The 23,258-nt window shown below is 41.2% G+C and overlaps 2 protein-coding genes across 2 annotated transcripts in view; one reads left to right on the top strand and one right to left on the bottom strand.

Moving 5' to 3' along the window:
• The window catches only part of get3 (guided entry of tail-anchored proteins factor 3, ATPase), a 44,810-nt gene extending 32,585 nt beyond the window's left edge, over positions 1-12,225 (bottom strand). The window contains exons 1-2 of the mRNA XM_059991843.1: positions 12,066-12,225; positions 6,876-7,023 (exon numbers count right to left, since the gene is read on the bottom strand). Coding sequence (XP_059847826.1) covers positions 6,876-7,023; positions 12,066-12,205 — 288 coding nt within the window. The 5' untranslated portion in view covers positions 12,206-12,225. The remainder of the gene's footprint in view (positions 1-6,875; positions 7,024-12,065) is intronic.
• Positions 12,226-12,563: 338 nt separating this feature from the next.
• On the top strand, positions 12,564-22,984 carry trir (telomerase RNA component interacting RNase). Its single transcript, XM_059991846.1, has 3 exons — positions 12,564-12,869; positions 21,284-21,361; positions 22,526-22,984. The coding sequence occupies exons 1-3, from the start codon at positions 12,588-12,590 to the stop codon at positions 22,631-22,633; spliced, it is 468 nt and encodes a 155-aa protein (XP_059847829.1). The 5' UTR covers positions 12,564-12,587; the 3' UTR covers positions 22,634-22,984.
• Positions 22,985-23,258: the final 274 nt, after the last annotated feature.

Raw genomic sequence — 23,258 nt, forward strand, 5'->3', positions numbered from 1 at the left:
CCTTGGATGGAAACAGGGGTCACCGGTGCCTTAGCCCTCCTCAGATCCACCACCAGCTCCTTAGTCTTTTTCACATTAAGCTGCAGATGATTCTGCTCACACCATGTGACAAAGTTTCCCACTGTAGCCCTGTACTCCGCCTCATCTCCCTTGCTGATGCATCCAACTATGGCAGAGTCATCAGAATACTGACGATGGCAAGACCCTGTGCAGTAGCTGAAGTCCAAGGTGTAGACGGTGAAGAGAAAGGGAGACAGGACAGTCCACTGTGGAGCCCCAGTGCTGCTGACCACTCTGTCTGACACACAGTGTTGCAAGCACACGTACTGTGGTCTGCCAGTCAGGTAATCAATAATCCATGACACCAGGGAAGCATCCACGTGCATCACTGTCAGCTTCTCACCCAGCAGAGCAGGGCAGATGGTGTTGAATGCACTGGAGAAGTCAAAAAACATGACCCTCACAGTGCTCACCGGCTTGTCCAGGTGGGCGTAGACACAATTCAGCAGGTAGACGATGGCATCCTCAACTCCTAGTCGGGGCTGGTAGGCGAACTGGAGGGGGTCTAAGTGTGGCCTAACCATAGGCCGGAGCTGCTCTAGAACAAGTCTCTCCAGGGTCTTCATGATGTGGGAGGTCAGTGCCACCGATCTGTAGTCATTGGAGCCACTGGGGTCTTCGGTACAGGGACGATGCAGGATGTCTTCCACAGCACAAGAACCCTATGGAGACTCAGACTCAGGTTGAAGACATGATGAAGTACTCCACATAGCTGGGGGGCACAGGCTTTGAGCACCCTAGGGCTGAGGAATGGTCTAAAATATCTCCTTGCTATTGTGTAAGTCTGATCAACAGCTACAGGAAACACTTGGTGGAGGATAATTGCTGCTAAAGAAGGTTCTACCAGTTATTAAGTACAAGGGTTCACATATTTTTTTCAGTCTGGACTGTGAATGATTAAACAGTGTAGCCATGGAAAGTACAATTGTATGTGTGTTATTAGTTTAGGCAGATTGTCCTGGACCCTGGCACCCAGAAGGCAACATACCATCTGGGAATCTCATTCCCGTCCACAGAACCTTTCTATTGCCCTAACTAATGAATCCCATATCACCACAGCTTGCTTTGTCTTTCCTTTCCCTTCTGAGTTACAGAGCCAGACTTAATGACAGATACCTGACCACTATGACTTTCCTCTGGTGTCCAAAGTTGTTGAGGGGAATAACCACAGGGTACTCTACATAAACTGTTTAATCCATTTTCCCTTCCTAACTGTCATCACCTTGGGTCTAACTACCCTGCTCAATGTTCTATCACTCCCTCTGCCCTCCCGTATGAATTCATCCAGTTCCAGCTCCAACTCCTTAACATGAGGGTAAGAAGCTGCAGGTGGATGCACCTCCCTCAGTTGATGCCGTCAGGGACACTGGAGGACTCTCTGCCTTTCCCACATCCTGCAAGAGAAGCATTCAACTATCCTCCCTGGCAACCCTACTGTTCAACTGCAAATATAAAGAAAGCCTCCAGAATCATTCTGGAAAACAGTGATTCTTGAAAGATCATTACGAACACCACTGCAATCTCTTCAATGACAACTTTCAGAACCCTGGGGTGTAGTCCATCTGGTCCATGCAACTTATCTACCTTCAGACCTTCTAGTTTCCAAAGTAATTTCTCCTTAGTAGGAGCAACTACACTCACTTATGTCTCCTGACACCCTCACAAATTTCTGGCATAGTGCTGGTGTCTCCCATGCAAAATATTTAGGACCATAGCCCTCTTTATCTTTACCATTCATGAACCTATCCAAACTTCTCTTAAACATTGAAATCAATCTTGCATGCACCACTTTGCGTTGGCCGCTTTCACAATCTCATGACCCTCTGAGTGAAGAAGTTTTCTCTTATGTTCTCCTTAAACTTTTCAGCTTACATCCTTAACCCTATACACCCGCCATTTCTTTATTCCCTATTACTGCCTCTCATGTCATTTTTCAGTGGTCCGATGTCCACTCTCGTCTCTCTTTTACTCTGTTAAAAAAAACTTCTGGTATTCTCTTTTATATTACTGGTTAGCTTGCCTTCATATTTCATCTTTTATCCTTATTGCTTCTTAGTTGCCTTCTGTTGGTTTTTAAGAGCTTCCAAATCTTCCAGCTTCCCACTAATTTTTGCTATGTTGTACATCCTTTCTTTTGCTCTTATGCTGTCTGACATCCCTTGTCAGCTACAATTGTCTCATGCTCCCTTTAGAATGCTTCTTTTTGAAAAACTCAAACTCCTGACATTGCTACTCTACTGTTAGTCCTCCTAGTGACCCCTTCCAATCAATTTTGACCAGTTCTTCTCATGCCTCTTGCAGCATGCTTCAGGATCAGGACACCAGGTCGAGACCGGTTATGTTTGTCAGCCAGAGTCTGTCGCCCTCCAAGAAAAACTATCCCATGCACAAATTGGAATTTCTGGCATTGAAATGGGTGGTGGTGGATCAGCTGAGTGACTACCTCTACGGGGCCAAGTTTGAGGTGAGGACGAACAACAACCCCCTTATATTCTGACCTCAGTGAAACTGGATGCCAGAGGCCATCAGTGGTTGGCAGCGTTGTCTGCCTATGATTTCAGCCTGAAGTACCGGTCGGGAAGCCGGAATATTGATGCTGAAGCTTTGTTCCGACAGGTGCACAAGGGACTGGACAGGGACACGGAGTGGGAGAGCGTTCCTGCTCCAGGGGTGAAGGCCCTGTTTGCCATCACTGTGAAGGCAGAGGAAAAGGAGGGACAGGATCGAGAGTTAGATCACTTGGGAGCTTCTGATGACGCCATTCCCCAAGTTTATTGTAACCTGACTGCTCTGAAGACAAATCAGTTGCTGGAATTGAGTTTTGGAGAAGTGGCAACTGCTCAGCAAGATGACCCAGACATCAGTATCATTTGGTCTGTGGTCAAAAAGTGAGACATGGCTCAGGCAGAGAAGACAAAATACGCTGCAGTGCCTCCATTTCTGAGAGAATGCCCTCAGTTGGAGTTGTGGAACCAGATCCTATACCAGGTCACGTCATCCTTCGACCGACCTCGGCGCTGAAGCTACTGGGTACTCGCCATATTATCTGATGTTTGGGCACAAGGCAAGGCTGCCCATTGACCTTTGTTTTGGGGCTAACAGGGGTGACTTACCACTGCTTCTGTCGGAGAAGTATCGGAGGATACATTAAAGTTGCTTTATGATGATTCTGGACTTTTGGGGGTTGAAAAGACCTATAGATTGCTCAGAGACAGGTGTTACTGACCCTGAATGAAGTTGGAGGTCAAAGAATAGTGCAAGTCGTGCATTCGATGCATACGGTGGAAGACACTGCCTACACAGGCAACTCCCTTGTCCCACTTGCAGAGTGCGGGGCCCCTGGACCCGTCAACAGAACCCGATGCCGGCAACACATGAATGTCTTAGTCATCATGGACCATTACACCAGTTATGCACAGGCTTTTCCTACCAAGGACCAGAGGTCATCTATGGTGGCCAAAGTATTACCTTTATTATGGCCTTCCTGGGCTGATACATAGTGATTAGGGATGGGATTTCGAGAGCAGATTCATCCAAGAGTTACTGGGCATGCTTGGAGTCGAGGACCACATTCTATCACCCACAAGGTTCGGGACCCAGAAGATCAGCAAGAAGAGCAGGTGGAGTCAACATATTGTGCATGAAATGGGCTGCCAGCGACGGTGGTGGAGGCTGATACGATAGAGTCTTTTTAGAGACTCCTGGACAGGTATATGGGCTTAGAAGAGGGTTATGGATAACCCCTGGTAATTTCTAAAGTAAGGACATATTCAGCACAGCTTTGTGGGCCAAAGGGCCTGTATTGTGCTGTAGGTTTTCTATGTTTCTATATTGGACATCTGATTCACAGTTAAAACTGTACTCGAAATGAAGCTACTGGGTACTCGCCATATTATCTGATGTTTGGGCACAAGGTGAGGCTGCCCATTCACCTTTGTTTTGGGGCTGACAGGGGTGACTTACCACTGAAGAATTAACTAAAGTACATGTCTGATATGAGAAGAGAGCTGAAAAGGGCTATGAATTAGCTGGGGTTGCGGCTGCCAAGCAGAATCAAGGAAATAAGAGGAGGTATGATGAAAAGGTGAGGTTCTCCCAACTCCTGCCGGGAGAACAAGTCCTCATTAGGAATTTAGGGCTACCTGGGAAACATAAACATAAAGTGGCTAAGCCCCAAGTGATGGACATTCAGGTGCCAAACCTACCAGTTTTCCGGGTGAAACCAGAGGATGGAAATGGACCTGTCAAGATTCTCCATCAGAATCACCTGCAGCCCCTGGGACAAGAGGTGCAGGTAGACACAGGGCGACTGCAGGGCCAAGAGCAGGAGAGGTTAAGCTGGCCCCCACCCAAGAGGGCTAATGATTCAGAGGATGAGGACCTGGATGTGTGGTATATGCTGCCCTTTGCTAACTCCCCATTGATAGAGGAAGAGACTCCCAGCCCTTCTCCCGCTGAGTCAGGTGAAGTGGTGGTGTTGGGGGGGGAGGGGGGGGGGAACCTATCCGTGGACAGCCTGGGTTGCAGCGGGACCCTGCAAAGGAGGAAGTGAGGCTTGGCCAAGGGACAGAGTGGGGTCTGAGTTACAGGTAGGCACGAGTGATAGGTCGGGGGAGGCCTCGCCAGGTAGACCAGAAGTATCCCCAGCAGCGTGTGAACCTGAAGAGCTAGGTGAGGTGGTGCGGAGGTCTCAGAGATTAAGGAGACCACTGGATAAGCTGGTCTAGGCAGCACCAGGGGAACAGAGAGTGACCCCCACCATTTTAGGGAGCTATGCCACTGCCTTTTACACCTAGACTGGACTTTGTGTTTTGCAGGAAGGTTTGGAAAATTATCTCAACGTCATGAGAACATGACTAAGTTTGGTGGGGGGAGAGGGTAACTCGCTATAAGATTTCACTGCTGAAGTTATGGCCACTCTGAAATGTTCCACTGCTAAGGTAATGGTTTCTCTGTAGCAGCAATGTTTGGGTTATGACTAGAGAAAACGGGGCCTATGGAATGTGCGTTAGCCAATGAGTGGGATGTTGTCTTTCTTGGGGATCTGGGAGCAGGGACTTCACGCTCCTTTGTCGGTGAGAGATGAAGAAGGAAGACGTGTGTGTAGAGAACTAGTGGATGGGGAGCAAGGGTCTGAAGGTCAGCAACGCTTGGAGGTCGAATGGTGGACGAATGGCCTTATCAGTGAGCTCCTACGTAAATATTTGGCTTTTCCTAAAATGGGCTCTTTTTATTTTCATTTTCTTTGCTAACCCTATACTCAGATAAAGATTTATAAAGTTCAATCATTCAATTGCATACAGTGTACTGTCTGATACTTTACGGTTCAGATTTATAACCAGGCAACGTATCACGCAGCATCCACACAAATCAGATTTCTCAGTTTGGCTGTCTTCTCCTAGATGAACACGTGCTGGCCGAACCTGAGGGTTACACACCTTATCAAACACCTTCTGAAAATCCAAGTAAATGACATCCACTGCCTCTCCTTTGTCCACCCTGCTTGTAACTTCCTCAAAGAACTTTAATAGATCTGCCAAGCAAGTTTTCCCTTTATAGAAAACATGCTGACTTGGACTTATTTTATCTTTAGTCTTCAAGTACCCTACAACCTCATCCTTAATAATAGACTCCAAATACTTTCCCCAACCACTGAGGTTAGGCTATCTGGCCTATTATTCCCTTTCTGTTGCTTTCCTCCCTTGCAAGTTTCCAGTCCTCTGGGACCATACCAGGATCAAATGATTCTTGAAAGATCATGACCAATGGAGACATTATCTCTTCAGCAACCTCTCTCATGACTATGGGATGGAAAGCACCTGATCCAGGTGACTTATCCACCTTAAGACCTTTCAGTTTGCCTAGCACTTTCTCCTTTGTAATAGCAATGGCCCTTACTCCTGCTCCCTACTTACTCCGGCACACTACTAGTGTCTTCCACAGTTTCATTTTCATCTGCCATTTCTTTGTTCCCCATTACTACCTCGCTAGCATAATTTTCCAGTGGTCCAATATCAACTCTCACCTCCCTTTATATAACTGAAAAAACTTTTAGTATCTTGCTTTACATTATTGACTAGTTTGCTCTCATGTTTCATCTTTTCTTTCTTATAGCTTTGGATGCTAAGTTCCCAGTTCCAGTTAACTTTCAGCCATGACCTCCGTGAGGCCCACATCATAATATCTGCCAGTTTCTAAATGCCTTATATTGTATACTGAGTACATTCAAATATATCACCTTCGGTTCTGTATTCACCACCGTTCTTTCAAATTTTGTCATTTTTTTCTTTATTCCGGAGACTTCTGCAGCTTCTCCTGCACTCTTTCCATTTACTTCATTTATATTTCCCAACATTGTTCAACCCACCCTCTGATTATCAAGTTTAAAGCCCTATCCACAGTCCTAGTTACGAAATTTGTCAGGACCCTGGTCCAGCATGATTCAGGTGGATCCCAGCCTATCAGATTAGCTCTCACCTTCCCCACTGGTGCTAATGTCCCACAAATTCAAACCCACTTCTCCCACACCATTTTTAAGTCACATATTTAATCTAATTTTATTAAGTCTGTGCTACTTCTTATAGTAAAAGATGGTTTAGGATGGAGAGTGAAACTTATTAAGAACATTTTTTCTCTCATGATCCTTCAACCAGAATCACTTTTTGCACATTTCAAAACTGCAACACTTTCAGAAGTCTTTAAAATTAATAATCAGAAAACACTTCTAGTATAAAATGGCTGCAATATTTCTTATATATTTTGAATTTTTGAATAAACCATGGAACATTATCCTCTACTGCTTACATTTTACTTACCATAGCATAGAGGTTGTCATAACCTTTCACTTTGGTTGGCACTTTGGAGAATTTCTGATCAAATGCATCAGAAATGTTATGGGCTGGGTCCGTTGAAATAATCAGCACAGTCTCTCGGACCTCTGACAACTGCACAGCCAAGCTGCAACTGTTTGATAGAAATAAGTTTCTATTTATAAAGCTGTACTCACTGAGTGAAGTAATTTTTCAACCAATGGAAAACATTACAATTTAAATATTGTTAAGGAGCTATCTTTATTGTTTTTATTTTAAATAGTAAGCTCCAACAATCTGCAAAATGATCATGACATTTTAGAAATGTTCAGTTTTAAATTGTTGATCGCATGTCAGGAATAATTTCTCCACTCTTCAGCAGGATGCAGCAAGATCATGAATGATCAAAAGAAGTAGATACACATATGTAACATATGTTTAGTAACACATAAGAGACTACATAGAACATAGAAACTACAGTACACATTCTTCTTTGACCATTTAAGATCAATTTAAGCTACTCTAAAATCAACTTAAACCTGCCCTCCCACACAGTGCTTCATTCTTCTAACATCCATATGGCTATCTAAGATTTTCTTAAACATCCCTAATACATCTGCCTGTATCATCACCCCAGCAGCATGATCCACATACTTAACATTCTGTAAAAAAGACATTATCTCTGACATTACCCCTTTTCTTTCCTTAAAATTATGCCTATTCATATATGCCATTTCCACCCAGGGAAACATTCTCTTACTGCCTACTCAATTTATGGCTATTATCTTGTGCACCTCATCTTCCTTCACTATAAAGAGAAAAGCCCTCACTTGCTCAACTTATCTTCATAAAACATGCTCTCTAAGCCACACAGGATACCACACATCCTAGTACATCTTTCTGCATTGTCTCTAAAGCTTCCACATTCTTCCTATAATGAGGTAATCAGAACTGACACAACATTAGCACCCAAGTGCCTTTAAAACAAAGCTTTTTAAAAGATTCAGATGCAGCTGCTACCAATTGAATTTTAGCTGGCAAACTTACAAGTAGACACAACTATGAAACAAAGCTGATATTATGGCAAGATGCAAGTCATTATTGCTCCCAATTCACACAATTTATTCTACGAGAAGGACCAATGTCCTATACCTAAGAAAATGTTCTGCAAAAATGGTCAGGGAAGAAAAGAGCTAGACATAACTGTCAACAGATTACTTAAGCTTGTATTTTCCTTAACCTTGTACTTGGCTTAGAAGTAGTCATTGTAAAGGCTTCAAAAACTATTAGTACCTCAGCCAAATTCTCATGTAAATGGCAAATGCTATTATTATTTCTGACACAAAGTCAATTTCTACTACACCACAGTAACAGTCAAATTAAAATTTTAATAGAAATATTCCATCACTACCTATGCGCTTTCAAGAATGCTAATGAAGACAAAAAGAATGACAGAAAAATTCAGATCAGGCAACACCTGTAAGAGAGAAAAATTGATTTAACAAGTGAGGTCACTGAAGAATTATTGAACTGAAAACACTCTTTCCACAGATGCTGTCCAATCTCACAGACATTTCCTCCACTTTGTTTTCGTTTCAGATATTCAGTGTTAGCTTTTTCTTCAGTTTTTTTTAAAATAAGAAAGCCATTACAAATGTCTTCAACTTGTTTATGACTTTAAAATCTATTGGAAGATTAAGTTTTGATTTTCATTTGGATGGTGTATCAGTACCTCCAAGAACATAATAATTAGGTGTAAGAGTAGATCATTAAGATCATGGTTAATCAACCTCAATTCTTCTACAATCCTCACATTCCTTAACACCAAAATAACTGGTTTTGAATGAACAATGACAGAACCTCTAAAACTCCCAAGTACAGAATAGAAAAAATTCACCACGCCAAGTGACAAAATTTCTCCTCACCATCCCTTATTCTGAAATTGTGACTGATTTTAAATCCCATGGCCAAGGGAAGGCATTCTCCCCACATTCACCCTGTTGAACATTTCGAAGTTTCAATGAGATCTTGTCCATCTGAACACTACAGAACTTGTTGATTTAATCTGATCCCAATGACAAACCATCACTAAGATGATTCTTCACTAGACTACATGACATATACCACACACAAAATGCTGCAATCAAAATCAGATTTATTATCACTGGCATGTGTTGTGAAATTTGTTAACTTAGCAGCAGTTTAATGCAATGCATAATCTAGATGAAAAAAACTAGTAAATAAGTAAATCAATTACAGTACACGTATATTGAATAGATTAAAAATCCTACAAAAAACAGAAATTATATATATTAAAAAAGTGAGGTGGTGTTCAAGGGTTCAAAGTCCATTTAGGGATTGGATGGCAGAAGGGAAGAAGCTGTTCCTGAATCGCTGAGCGTGTGCCTTCAGGCTTCTATACCTCCAACCTGATGGTAACTGTGAGAAAACGGCATGCCCTGGGTGCTGGAGGTACTTAATAATGGATGCTGCCTTTCTGAGATACCACTCCTGGGTATTTTGTAGGCTAGTACCCAAGATGGATACAACCATCTGCGTCTTAGCCCCCACCCCACCCCCCGATACCAAACAGTGATGCAGCCTGTCAGAATGTTCCCCACAGTATGTCTATAGAAGTTCTTGAATGTATTTGTTGACATAGGAAATCTCTTCAAACTCCTAATGTAGCCACTGTCTTGCCTTCTTTTTAACTGCATCGATATGTTGGGATCAGGTTAGATCCTCAGTGATCTTGACACCTAGGAACTTAAAACTGCTCACTTTCTTCACTTCTGAATCCTCTGAGGATTGGTATGTGTTCCTTCGTCTTACCCTTCCTGAAGTTCACAATCAGCTCTTTTGTCTTACTGATGTTGAGAGCCGGATTGTTGCAGCAACACTACTCCACTAGATGGCATATCTCACTCCTGTACGAACTCCGCAGGTTAGGCAGCATCTATGGAAATAGTTTTTTTTAAATGGTTTGCTGTTTTCCATAAAAGCCGCCTGACCTGCTCAGTTCCTCCAGTATCTTGTGTGTTTCTTCGATTTCCAGCATTTGCAGATTTTCTTGTATTTGTGGTTATATGACAAATACACTTGGTGGCCACTTTATTAGGTATAATTGCTCATTAATGCAAATATCTCATCACCAATCATGTGGCAGCAACTCATTTCAAAAACACATGCAGAAATGGTCAAGGGGTTCAATTGTTCAGACCAAACAGAGTGGGAAAGATGTGATCTAAGTGACTTTGACCATGGATAACTGCTGGTGCCTGATGGGGTAGTTTGTGTATTCCAGAAATCCGTTGAACATTTATATATATGACATGCTGTGTACATACATCTACCGATGTCTCCGGACACATCTTCAGTGATGTTCATATGTACTCTGATAATAAATTTTACTTTTGAGTTTTGAAATATTAAAAGACATAGACAGAGTGGATGTGTAGAGAAGGTTCCTATATTTGGGGAATTGAGGACCAGAAGGCACAACCTCAGAATAGAGGGATGTCTGTTTAAGACAGAGATGGAAGGGGAATTTCTTCAGCCAGTGGCTGATTGTGGAGATGGCTGTGGAGGCCAAGTCATTTAGTATAGTATACTTAATGCAGAGGTTGACAGGTTCTTGGTTAGTCAGGGTGTCAAAGGTTACAGGGAGAAGGCAGGAGAATGGAACCGAGGGATAATAAATCAGCCATGATGGAATTGCACAGAAGACTCAATAGGCCAAATAGCCTCTCCTGCTCCCATGTCTTATGGACTCCAGGTGTAGAATCATATCTTAACTCCCAAGTAGTACAAACAAAAAAAGAAAAACTAAAAGAAAACAGTAAACTAATTTACATGGTTTCATTGTCCATTGATGATAGAGAGGAAAAAGCTATTCCTAAAACATAGCGTGTGTCTTCAGGCTCCTGTACTTTCTCTTTGATGATGGCAATGAGAAGAGGGCATGTCCTGGGTGATGGGGGTCTTTAATGATGGATGCTGCCTTTTTGAGGCATCACCTTTTGAAGATGCTCTCGATGATGGAGAGGTCACTGCCCATGATACAGCTGACTGAGTTTGCAACTTTCTAAAGCTTTTTCCAATCTTGTCTGAGGCCCCTTCATACCAGACAGTGATGCAACCAGTTAGAATATGCTCCACTGTACATTTGTAGAAACTGGCAATAGTCTTTGATGACATACTTCAAACTTCCAATGAATTATAACCACCGTAGTGCCTTCTTTATAATTGCAGCAACATGTTGGGCCAAAGGCAGGTCTTCAGAGATGTTGACACCCAGGAACATGAAACTGCTCACCCTTTCCACTGCTGATCACTCAATGAGGACTGATGTGTTTTCCCTCAACTTCCCCTTCCTGAAGTCCACATTTGCTTTCTTGGGGAAAATCTAACGAACAACCAAGGTATTTTATTAAATAAAAGAAAGCCAGGGTAGTACTTTCTTAGAGTCAGAATTATAAACCATGAGTTGCTGCCACATGACTGGCTGATTAAACATTTGCATTAATATGCAGGTGTACCTAATAAAGTGGCCACATAGTGTATTCGTCATATAACCACAAATACAAGAAAATCTGCAAATGCTGAAAATCGAAGAAACACACAAAATACTGGAGGAATTGAGCAGGTCAGGCAGCTTTTATGGAAAACAGCAAACCATTTTTTTTTTTACGGGCTCAACTCTCCCAATCATCAAGGACACCCTCAGAGGCGAAGACTCAAAAAAATGGTATCCATCATTTGGACCCTCACCATCTGGGGCACACTTTCTTCTCATTACTATCATTAGAGAGGAGGTACAGGAGCCCGAAGACCTACGTTGAATGATTAAGTAACAACTTCTCCACTATCAGATTTCAGAACGGTCCATAAATCCTCAATCCCAACCAACACCCCAACTGTCCACTTCCCTCTATAGACATTATCTAACCCACTGAATGCCTGCAGCATTGTCTGTGCGTTGTGCAATTTTATAGCGTTGTACTATACTGCTGCGACAAATAATAAATTTCATATTATACAAGTCAGTGATAATAAATGGCCATTTTGATTTATTAAAACACTCTGCCCATAGACCGTTTATGATCAGGGTTCCCGCCCGCCTCGGATACAAGGCCGGGATCTAGGAGAGCCCGTAGACATATCTAGGACATACTGTGCGGGACTTCGGCCAGTTACCTGCAGGTGGTTTTCCCTACTCCTCCCTTGCCGCCCACAAAGATCCACTTGAGCGACTTCTGCTCAATAATGTTGGTCAGGGTGGGCTCCAACGGCTCCACGTCAATAGCGTCCTCGAACTCCTCGTCCATGCCCGCCATCTTCTGTCGTCACGTGATCATTCTTCTCCTGTCAGCAGCGTTAATTGGCACATGCCTCCCCGCTATAATACCTCTTAATTTTAAAGTAGTTCTTTATCAACATACTATTGAACAGTCAAGTATTTTAAATTTCTGGATCAGTATTCTGAAATGTATTTTTATAATAAAATACATTCCGTCACTGCTTCACGACCCATTATCCTTTGCGGGTTCAGTTTTTGACAAATTTTCCCTTTACAAATTGGTTCTGCCGGATTCATACATTGTAAAATGCACAACTGTGCGTGTAGATAGTGTCTGAGTGGTTATTTTGTTCATTTAGCATTTGTTCCTTTCACAACTATCAGGGCTCCCAGCAGACGTAGCGGCCGGGGTAGCCAAGATGGCGGAGCGGAGACGGGGCCGCGAAGCTTCTGGAAGTGCTGGGCGGCGGGAAGCGGGCGGTAGCCCGGGTGGAGGGTCGGCAGCAGCTTCGGGCAGCCCAGCCCGCACCCCCGGCGTCAATGCCTTCGCCAACGACGGCAGCTTCATGGAGCTTTTCAAGAAGATGGAGGAGGAGAAGCAGAGGCGGGAAGCGAGCGGTGCTGACGCGGAGAACGGCGGCAAGCGAGGCCCCGAAGCCGGGAGCGACGGCCATCCCGGCAGGAAACCCACACTGAATATTGTAAGAGCGAGAGATTTGGCTCTGATTTGCCTCGGTAATGAATGGGGCTGGGGTGAAGATACCAGTGATAAACCGTGCCCACAGGTTGACCTCCTTGGTGTTGGAGTCACAGAGGAGACACCGCCTGCCTTTACAGAAAAACCTGGAAAACTTACCCCTACCACCTCTCCTCCCACCGCACACAGATACACGCTGTTGGTCGTCAAACGTGTAAATCCAAAGCCGGTCCCCTCTCACTAAAGCCAGTCGCTGTCAAAATGGTGATGTATAAATGAACCAAGGTGTTGGATTTAGCCACAAATGTCAGGAACTGACATACAGAGGAGCAACAACCTGCTGGAGGAACTCCACAAAGGCGCTGCATCTGTGGTCTCTTATGTCTTCATTTTGCTGGGGGAGCTCAGCATGCTGAGCAGCATAGATGTGCCATTACTTTCTCCCCCTCCCTGCCCGCCCAAATGATGTTGCCTCATCTGCTGAGTTCCTCCAGCAGACTGTTGCTCCAGATTCATCCTTCCTAGTGAGTGAAGGATGGGCATTGTGTTAGTTGTAGCTCCCAGCTGTAGCTGGGAAGTTATGAAATATGTAATCCAGAATGGCATTTCAGTCTTGTGCTCCTTGAGATTCTGTTATATACATCCACCTAATAGATTTAGAAAAGATGCAAATATATACTTCATCAACCAAAGTGGTGTGAATGGAGAATACTAGGACTTCACCAGCACAAAACAAGATACTCACAGGACAAGTTGATTTGTTTTTGAAGAATACTACGTGTTAATCAAAATGCTGGAAATACTTGTATCAGACATTGTTTGTAGTGTGAAATGTAATGTGTTAGATCAGAAATCTATTACAGATTATTTTAAAATTTTCTATTATATTAATGGCATGAAGTAAAATAAAAGTAAACCCTAGCTAAAGTGTTCTGTAATTCCAAGTACCAAAATGGTAAAGGTTGGTTTTATCAATTAGACAGAAGAGTTGTGCAGTTGTTTTTAAGCCAAGGTTCAGGGGACATTTAATAGTCCCCTGTTCAAAATTATGAAGGATATAGATAGAGCAGTCAGGGAGACAGTGGTACTGAATTGGATACTGAGTCCTGAAGGAGACACAAGACTGCAGATGCCGGAAGCTGAAACAAAAATTAAGCAACTGGAGAACTCAATAGGTCAGACAGTATCTGTGGGCAAATGAATAGTCACTATTTTAAGTGGAGCTCCAACAACAGGACTGAGAATGTTGAAGGAAAGTAGCAAGAGTTATAAAAATGAGGGGTGGAACAGAGGCTGGTGAGTAGAACCAGATGAGCAGCAGGTGCTAGGCAGATGGAATTGGGTGAGGAGGAATGTTGCAAACTTTATCTAGATCCATCTGCACCTACCCGTCTCTCTTGTCTATAGTGTTTCCAGTATTTTATGGTTTTATATAATTGTGAAGTTTGAAGAGCTATGGGAAGAAAGCTGGATGGGTGTTTCAAAGAGTTGACATATACATGATGGAATAAAGGTACTCGAGTGAAAAGGTTGTAAGTCTGATATAAAACTGACAATGAGTGGAGTATTTGGCATCTCAGGAGAGAGCACTAATCAATATTTCAGATCAGACATTACTTTAGAAGTTGGTGAACTTATTAGGATAGTTGCAGTTTTGTGGTTTCCTAACATTTGCCTTTTAGGCAATGTTACTAAATCAAACTAGCTCACTTATGGTTTGAGGGGCTTGCTGTATGCAAATTGGCTTCTGTGTCCTCTACATTGCAATGGTTACTGCGTTTTCAAAAGAATTCTGAAGTGTTTTGAGATGTCCTAAAATGGAGAGCAACAGCTGTGGCACCCTACATAAGGTCAGAAAATAGATAAATCAATCAGAGTTTCCTAATGAAAAGAATAGGCATAAAAACTTTTTTATGGAAAAAAAGAACAAAGGAAAACCTTAAGAGTTGTGAGCTGGCCTGTATGTTTCTTTCCTATTAAGTCTTAAACTGAGGTAATCCCTTAGAGCTTGAGGACTCAATGCAGGAGTTTTTTTTTAATGCCCTGAATTGTTCACCTCTTGTCTATTGTTTTACAGCTGCTATATTTTTTGAAAAAGCAAATGCCTTGACACCCTTACTCTTTAACCCAAATACTTGACATATTTGTAGATATGGTTTTGAGATCATTTGAGTTGTTTAGGGAATAAATTGAAGAATTTGATTTGTTTTCTGAATTTCACTCTTGATAGCCTAGACCAGGGGTCAGCAACCTTTACCACTGAAAGAGCCACTTGGACCCGTTTCCCACAGAAAAGAAAACACTGGGAGCCGCAAAACCCGTTTGACATTTAAAATGAAATAACACTGCATACAACGTTTTGTTTTGCCTTTATGCTATGTATAAACAAACTATAATGTGTTGCATTTATGAAATTGATGAACTCCTGCAGAGAAAACGAAATTACATTTCTGCATGCAACAAAAACATGTTGACCTCCGAAAAAAAGACGTTGGGTTGAAGGTTACTTTTAAGTAAAATACTCAACGTCTATTTGAGTCCTTCTTGTATTTATGAAAAACGCCAAACTTAAATTTGCCGCCAGCAGCAAACCAAAAATAACGTCAGCCAGCTGTCAACCTGAAAAATAAAAGGACTATTTCACTGAACAATGAAAGCATATGAATATACGTAAAATAATAGGCAATTAAAATATTTATCATCCTTGTTCAGGTTGACTCACACCTGACAATGCAGTCGTATTCAGTAGGGATGGATCGATGCTTAGGGGAGTGACCAGGAAGGATAATGTGTTTTTTTCCTCTCTGAACTCACAGAAGCGTTTCCCAAACGATGTTTGCATTGCGATGATTGCCCAATGTAAATACTCCGAATTTATCATGTCGTGACCTTTTTTGAACTCTCTCAAATTGGGGAAGTGAGACAATGTGCCTTTCTGTAAATCTCTGGCAAGCAACGTCAACTTGCGCTCGAATGCCAAAACATCCTCCAACATGTGCAGGGCTGTACGTCCTTACCCCGTTGAAGAGCTGTGTTCAGCGTGTTCAGGTGCGCTGTTATGTCTACCATGAAGTGTAGCTTTTCCAGCCACTCTGGCTGTTCCAGCTCAGGAAAGGTGAGCCCTTTGCTGCCCAGGAAAGTTTTCACTTCTTCCAGACACGCGACAAAGCGTTTCAGCACCTCCCCTCTGGACAGCCAGTGATAAAAACACGTTGTAGCGGTTGCTACACGCAGTCAGTAAACTGCAGTCAAAGATAGCTTTATTCGAACTAAACAGCCTTGCTTTTAAGCCTCCCTCAACCCGCCCCCCATGGGCGCGGATGCTGCAAAAGACACGTACTCACAAACCCCCGTAGGCTATCTCCCTTAGCCTGAACGCTGGCTAATTGTGAGCCGGTTCGGATGTGTCAGGAAATGGGTCGCCACAAAGTCTTATTTAGATTGTACAAGATCACCATAATCTTCAAATTTAGATTTACATTTCAAAAACTAACAAACTAACATAAAATACATTTTAATTAAATACTGACCATGTAGCGGTGTGCTACACGCAGCGCTAAAATTACGACACGGAGTCGGTAACTGCAGTCGAAGGAAAAAACTTTATTCGAAATCTTCAGCCTCACTTTTAAGCCTCCCTCAACCTGCCCCCCATGGCGCAGAGGCTCCAAAGCTCTGTGCTCGCAAACCCCCGTAGGCTATCTAATTGTGAGTCGGTTCGGATGTGCCAGGAAAAGGGTCGCCACAACCAATTATTTCCCAAAGCAACAAGGAGCCGCAGCACAGACGTAAAAGAGCCACATGCGGCTCCGGAGCCGCGGGTTGCCGACCCCCGGCCTAGACCTAATTATACCCAGTTATCTTGAATTTTGCCACCAGAGGAACTAGTTTTTCTGACTATCAAGTTTGATATACAGTGGATTCTAGTTAATTAGGACACATAAGGGCTGGTATGTTTTTGCCTAATTAACTGGCTGCTCCAATTAGCATAAGTTTTATGGAAGTAGTTAAAAAAGTATTTGAAAGACAAACTATCGTTGAACTGAGTAACAATGTATTTAATTGAAAAGCAGAACACTAATAATATTACTGCAGTACTATATAAAACTATTAGTTCCTTATAGTCATCAACAGAGGAATTAATCCAGTGCACACTGCTGTTTTGATTGACTATAAATGAACAAAATCAGCTAGACACGTAATGTAGATAATGGACTACCTTTATACAATCCTTTCGAAGATTGCATCCTCCACATCTTCATTTTCATTCTAACATTCAAGATCATTATTGATACTCTCAAATTCTTTATGGTTCTTGTTGAAGCAGTGTAATTGCTTCATTTTTGATCCTAGTTGTGTCTGGCATCTCTATGCCTGAATGCTTAAAATTGCAGTGAGCAAAACAGTTCTGAATTGTCTTGCTGCTTATTTCTCACCAACTATTAGTGACAAAAATCACTGCTTTTTGAACACAAACACTTAAAACTGACACTATTTAAAACCTGTTAGCTCTAAGCACAGTGTAGTGTTTAATGGCCACGTGTGCATGCTACTGACACAAGTTAGAAACTAATCGGCAACGTCTCCTGCCCCAATTGTTGCATAGTGTCCAAATAAATGAAGGGAATCTTAGCAATTTTCTCAGTTTCTGTTCTTTAAGAGTTTACCCCCCAGTCAACCATTTGACCAATTAACTGTAATCCACTGTATGTGATTTTAAAGTCCTTAACTAGATTATTCATTAACTTTCTAACCTTAAGGGAATACAGGTCAACTTTATACACAAGCCCAGTGTCATTCTGCTGAATCATCAGTACTCTCCAAATGCCTTTACCTCATCTGCAGTGTGATGCCTATAGCTGAGTGCAGTTTTCCAGAAGGTGTCAGTCAAATGAATCTATGTACAAAAGAATCTATTATACAAATGAAACCTAACACTTAAATTTGTGTTTCAGTGCTGTTGAAGGTCTTCATCCCCTTGGTTAACTTGTTGCACCTATCTGTACCTTCCTTTATATTCATTTGCATGTAGTAATTTATGTACATGATTATCTGAATCCCATATCACTGATTTGCATTTGAGAAATATTGTAAGACTCAATGAGGAGGCTGTTGCTCACTATGAGGAGTATAACTTTTACTTAGTGTTAAATTTTGCCTTGAAGGACTTGCCTTTCTGATGTACATAATGTGTGAGCATTTGTATGTTAATTACTCAAAAAGAACTATCAAGTACTGTGTGTGGTGGCTCTTTAATACTTTGAGTGAAATGGTTGTTAGGTTGGAACCTAGAAATATGGCCTCAACAAAACTGATCATAGACATGGAGTATCTCACTTACAAACCTAAATTTTTAGTTTCTACTATGACTATTCGGTATCTTTTATGGTTTAGATAGTACATCAATGGATATAGACATTGTCTAGGTGCAGGGAATGTTTAATTGGCCATTTGATTACTCACTTAATCGGTTTGGCACAACATTATGGACCAAAGGTCCTGTGCTATCACTCTGCCAAAAATATTATCATTTTTGTATTAAGTGTATTGTTGTAACTACTAATGTCCCATGGTATAAATAGAAGTATTTATACTTCTCCAAAGTATAAATTTATACCTCCAAATTTACCTCTGCTGTAGAAAAGTGATAGTTTTAGGTGTTTGAGGATGTTGGTGTTTAGATGTGACCTTCCTTTTCAGAGCATTTAGTCAACTGGTTGTTGGTCTAATGTTATTTCATTAAAAATGTAAACTTCGGGCAAAGTATTCTTCCCAATGGTTACTTTGAATGGAACAGTGTCCAGGCTGCTGCTGTTGCAGTGTATCTCCAGGAATTCCTGCTTCAGTTAAGCCTTTGGTTGATTCTTCACACTAAGCAACTTTTTGGGTTGTCTGTATATAATTATCTTCAGTTTGAATAACCATACCATTTTTGGGTATTTTTACATTGCATGCTGTTTCAAGGCTGTGTGGCTTCTACATGCTGTTCCACTTACTAAAGCCTACCCTAGAAGCCAAATCACCTATCCAGGAAAATAAACATTCCAAACTGGGAGATTAATGTTGATCTAGATCAGAACAATGGAAATAGAGTATTTTAAGTGTACAGTCCCGTAAAACTTTGCTTTACAGCTTCAAAAGAATTGTATTGTGCTCTGATATGAACATTGAAGTTCTTCGGCTGTTAGGTTAAGTAAGCCAAGTGATGTGATTTAACATCATAAGCCACTGCCTAGAGCACACCAGAATAATAACAAATCATTGTCCAGATTAGTGTCAAAATTTCATTTAATGATTAGACTTCTGAGAATAAGGCTAAAATAAATTAAGTGTTATACAATTTGGATGGGGTACAAATATCCATTGTGTTACGTAGACTAAAGTATCTATCAAAAGCTACATACTGTTATCACGTATGGTTTGCATACTGTTTTAAATACCTGTATTATGGTTACCCTTTGAGGGTGTTGGTTTCAGTAGTAGCTATTAATTTTCTTTAATACAAATTTAGTGCAGCTGGGTGATTTGCTCTTAAAACATTGCAACCAATGGTATGAATGCAGCCCGGTTAGAGTCCCATGTTCAAATGTATTTATTTACGGTACACAGATTTCACAAGTATTAATGGGGCATGAAAAAATTGTGGGAAAATATCATTTATTGTATGTAATGTTGAACCAATGACTATATTGTATTTTGTCTATAAGTGCACTGCTCACTTAATTTTTATCTGTTATGCCACAAATTTAGCACTTTTTTTCTGCTAGATGGGAAGCAAAAGAGTCAGTTAAAGTAATCATCACAGATGCTAATTGAAAATATGAAAAATATTTGAAAATGACTGTTCATATTGATTTATAGCATAGACTTGTGCCTCTTCAACAGAAGTTTAGAAAAAAATCTTAACAAATATATTGAATAGAATCTACTTGGCATTGATTTTAAATAATTAGTTGTGTGGATGCTGGCCCATTAGTTCTGGAAATTTAAAAGCTATGGGGGTGGGGGGGGGGGTGCCTTGTACAGAATTGAAACTCCTGTGTTTTCCTTTGTTTTCTGTGGCCTATATTTTGAGCCCATGATTGGTCAATATGAGGATGTGATCATACCAGCCACTGGTTTTGTAGCTGATTAGCTAAATCAATTTTCCAGTTGTAATGCTTGTTTATATTCATGTGTAGATTTTCACATCTCTCTGGCTTAAAGTATTTTTTTTTTAACCAGAACTTCTAAAACCACTCCCTGGAAGGAAATGTGGAAAACAAATGATAAATCCTTTGAAACATTCCGATTATATTTTTAATAAGCAAAATAAATACTGAAAACACCTACAAGTACCAATATTAGCACTGGGTAAGCAGTCACTTGATTGTTCCATAGGATAAAATTGTTCAATTTATACACTCTTTGCAGGTTTGTTATTCTATTTATTTTATTTAGAGATACTGCACGGAATAAGCCCTTCAAGCCGTGCCTCCCAACAACTTGATTTAACCCTAGCCTAATCACTGGAAATTTACAATGACCGATTAACATTCTAACTATTATGCCTTTGGATCATGGGAGGAAACTGGAGCACCTGGAGAATTCCCATGCATTCCATGGGGAGGACATACAGGCTCCTTACAGATGATGTTGGAATTGTACTCCGAACTCCGCGCTGAGTTGTAATAATCTCTCGCTAACTACTGTGTTACTGTAGACATCTTAAAAAGCTGGCTAGAGAGTAAACTGGAGGCTGACGTCTTGGAATGTGCATATTCTCATTTCAGTTTTAATTTGTGTTTTTAAATCAGGTGGTCGTTCAGAAATTATAACAAGCTATAACAATATTAGCAAATCAAAGTAGTAGCAAAGACCAGAAAAAACAAACATTTTCAAGGATTCATTTGTGCTGAAACAAGTTATTTGCTGTTTAAAGCACTTTCTTAACTTGCAAACATGAAGTTGGGGTTAACATTTTAAGAAAGGGGGAGCAGGGTCCAAGCCATTTGATTGAAGCATTGCTTATTTAACAGGCTGGTTCCACAAATCTGTTTTAACTTTTGCAAGAAAGATCAAATTCAAATTATAACTTTTAAGGAAAACTTACAAACATTGATGGAATTACAAATATTCATGTTACATGTCTGGCTGATTTACCATTGAACATTTAAAGAGCTGTTGGTGGTCTTTAAAATGGTAACACCTGCACTGTTACTTTTGCTTTATAGGGGAGTGTAAAGAATGGCCTACCTCCGCTCACAGTAGCTTGTATACTGTATGTTAGAAGTGCGTTGAGACGTTGTCGTGGGAGATGCATTCTGTGTGGAATGAGGTCTAATTTCAGGAGTCCTGTTTAATTACATTGTGGGCAGCATTGACATTGCAGCTCCAAGCGCTCGTGTAATGGTTGCAGTCTTCTGTCCCTTACACCAGGTGGGAAAGCGGCGAGGTGGGGCAAAGCTAGCCCTCAAGACGGGAATGGTAGCCAAGAAACACAAGGCTGATGAGGAGGTAAGAATCTGAAGCTTTTATAAAGTAATTAATTGTGCTTTTGACAAAATATCTACTGACTTAAGTTATTTTATTTCATAGAAAGATAGAGTGCAGGGGCCCAGTCTTTTTATTGTGCCTGTACCAGCTTTTTAATAGTTCTACAAACTTATCCCACTTTCCTGCTCTGTCACAGTGATTTCTTTCAAATTTTTAACCAATTTTCTTTTCAGCTTCTAACAGCTTTTAAGGCAGAACAGTCCTGTTTACAATAACTTATGTATACTTAAGGAAAAAAATTGCTTCATATCACCCCTGGCGACAAAGTAATTTTGGATAATCGATAGGAAGTTCAGAGGGAAAATGGGAATTTTCCATTGTGAGGGAAGTGGGTATCTGGAGCATACTATTCTGAAAGGCAGGTGGAGGGAGCAGCTACTGTATTTATAAAGTATTTGAAGATTTACTCAAAATGCTCTCATGTACAGGGCTAGGGCTGGGTGCTGAGTAGTGGGAATACAATGGACATTTTAGGGACAAAATGGTGCAAATGGCATTATTTTGCTATATGTGATTCTAGAGATTTGCTAATTAGCTGAAATCTCTGGAACCAATTAATTTACAATTTTGACTACCTCTGTCAAATCTCTTGGCTATGCTGTGGGGAAAAATAAGTCTCCATGTAAAAGTCTTCCTATTAACATTCCCTTTGACATTTAAATTTAAAGTCTTAACTTCCTAAAATGTAGTGCTCAGATTAAAGCTTTTGTTCATTTGTGATTAAAACCTTAACAATTTTAAAAACCAAAGGAATTGTTGTGTTTTTGAACTGGTACAGGCTTTGGATTTTTGCCTGTTTTTGTACTTGAGTTTGCAACCATCCCAGGGCATAGGCACTTCAACTGCTCTGTGTATACTCAGAGTAGGCACAAGACTGCCCTCCTGAATGAGGTGTTGAAACCATGCCATGTGGAACCATGACTGCAAAAATCAGTGCCTCAATAAAAGAAGAATTGTTTTTAAATTGCCAATGTTTTTCTGTTGGAGTTGGCGCGAGATTTGGATGTTGAATTCTTGTCTGTTATGCTCAAAGGTTATCCCTTCACCTGCCTCCCTACTGTTTGGTATCTAGCTTTGTGCAATGTTGATGTTTAGTCTGCCTGTTTCTTTCCCTTCCCTTCCCAGGCTGAGGCACGTGGAGGAGATGCGTGGGCAAAATACATGGCAGAGGTGAAGAAGTACAAAGCACATCAGTGCAGTGATGACGACAAAACCCGGCCTCTTGTTAAATAGCCTCATCTGCAAGCCCATGCAGACAAGAACTGTATTATATTTTACACCGTTCAGATCAAGTCCTCAACCCATTGCCCTGACTGTACAGACAGTATGAGATTTTTGATGGCCTAAAATATGTATTTATTTGAATTTGTGGTTTGACAACAACACCTGCAAAACATCGAATGCATTGTTTAATTTTTATCATTATAATCCAGTTTCAGTGATTATTAGTGTACAGCCCCTGTTGTAGCTATCCACATACTGGTTTCTCCATAGAACATAGTTTTCAGATACTTTTAATCTTTATTTTTTATAATATGCACGATTATAGCTCCAATTGTCAGTAAACAGAAAGCTCCATGCATATTTGATCTTCTGTGCCTGCAGTTATTAGCTACAGAACTGTAGTCAATTTTTGAAATGTGTATATAATATTGCATACTTTGCTGACCTCCCCTTGGCAAGTGTATTTGCCAAGTTGGCATAAGCAAATAATGGGACTATCTGGTTTGTTCTTGGTCTGGTCCTATGTTTGGTGCATTTCTTTGAAGAGCCCAGTGCCTGAGTGTTGCTGTTCTTTTCTTTTGGCCCCAAGGGCAAGAGGCAATAGTAGGACTTATTTCTTGTTTACACCATTAGA

The sequence above is a fragment of the Hypanus sabinus genome, chromosome 16 (assembly GCF_030144855.1).
Source record: "Hypanus sabinus isolate sHypSab1 chromosome 16, sHypSab1.hap1, whole genome shotgun sequence".
Lineage (NCBI taxonomy): Eukaryota > Metazoa > Chordata > Chondrichthyes > Myliobatiformes > Dasyatidae > Hypanus > Hypanus sabinus.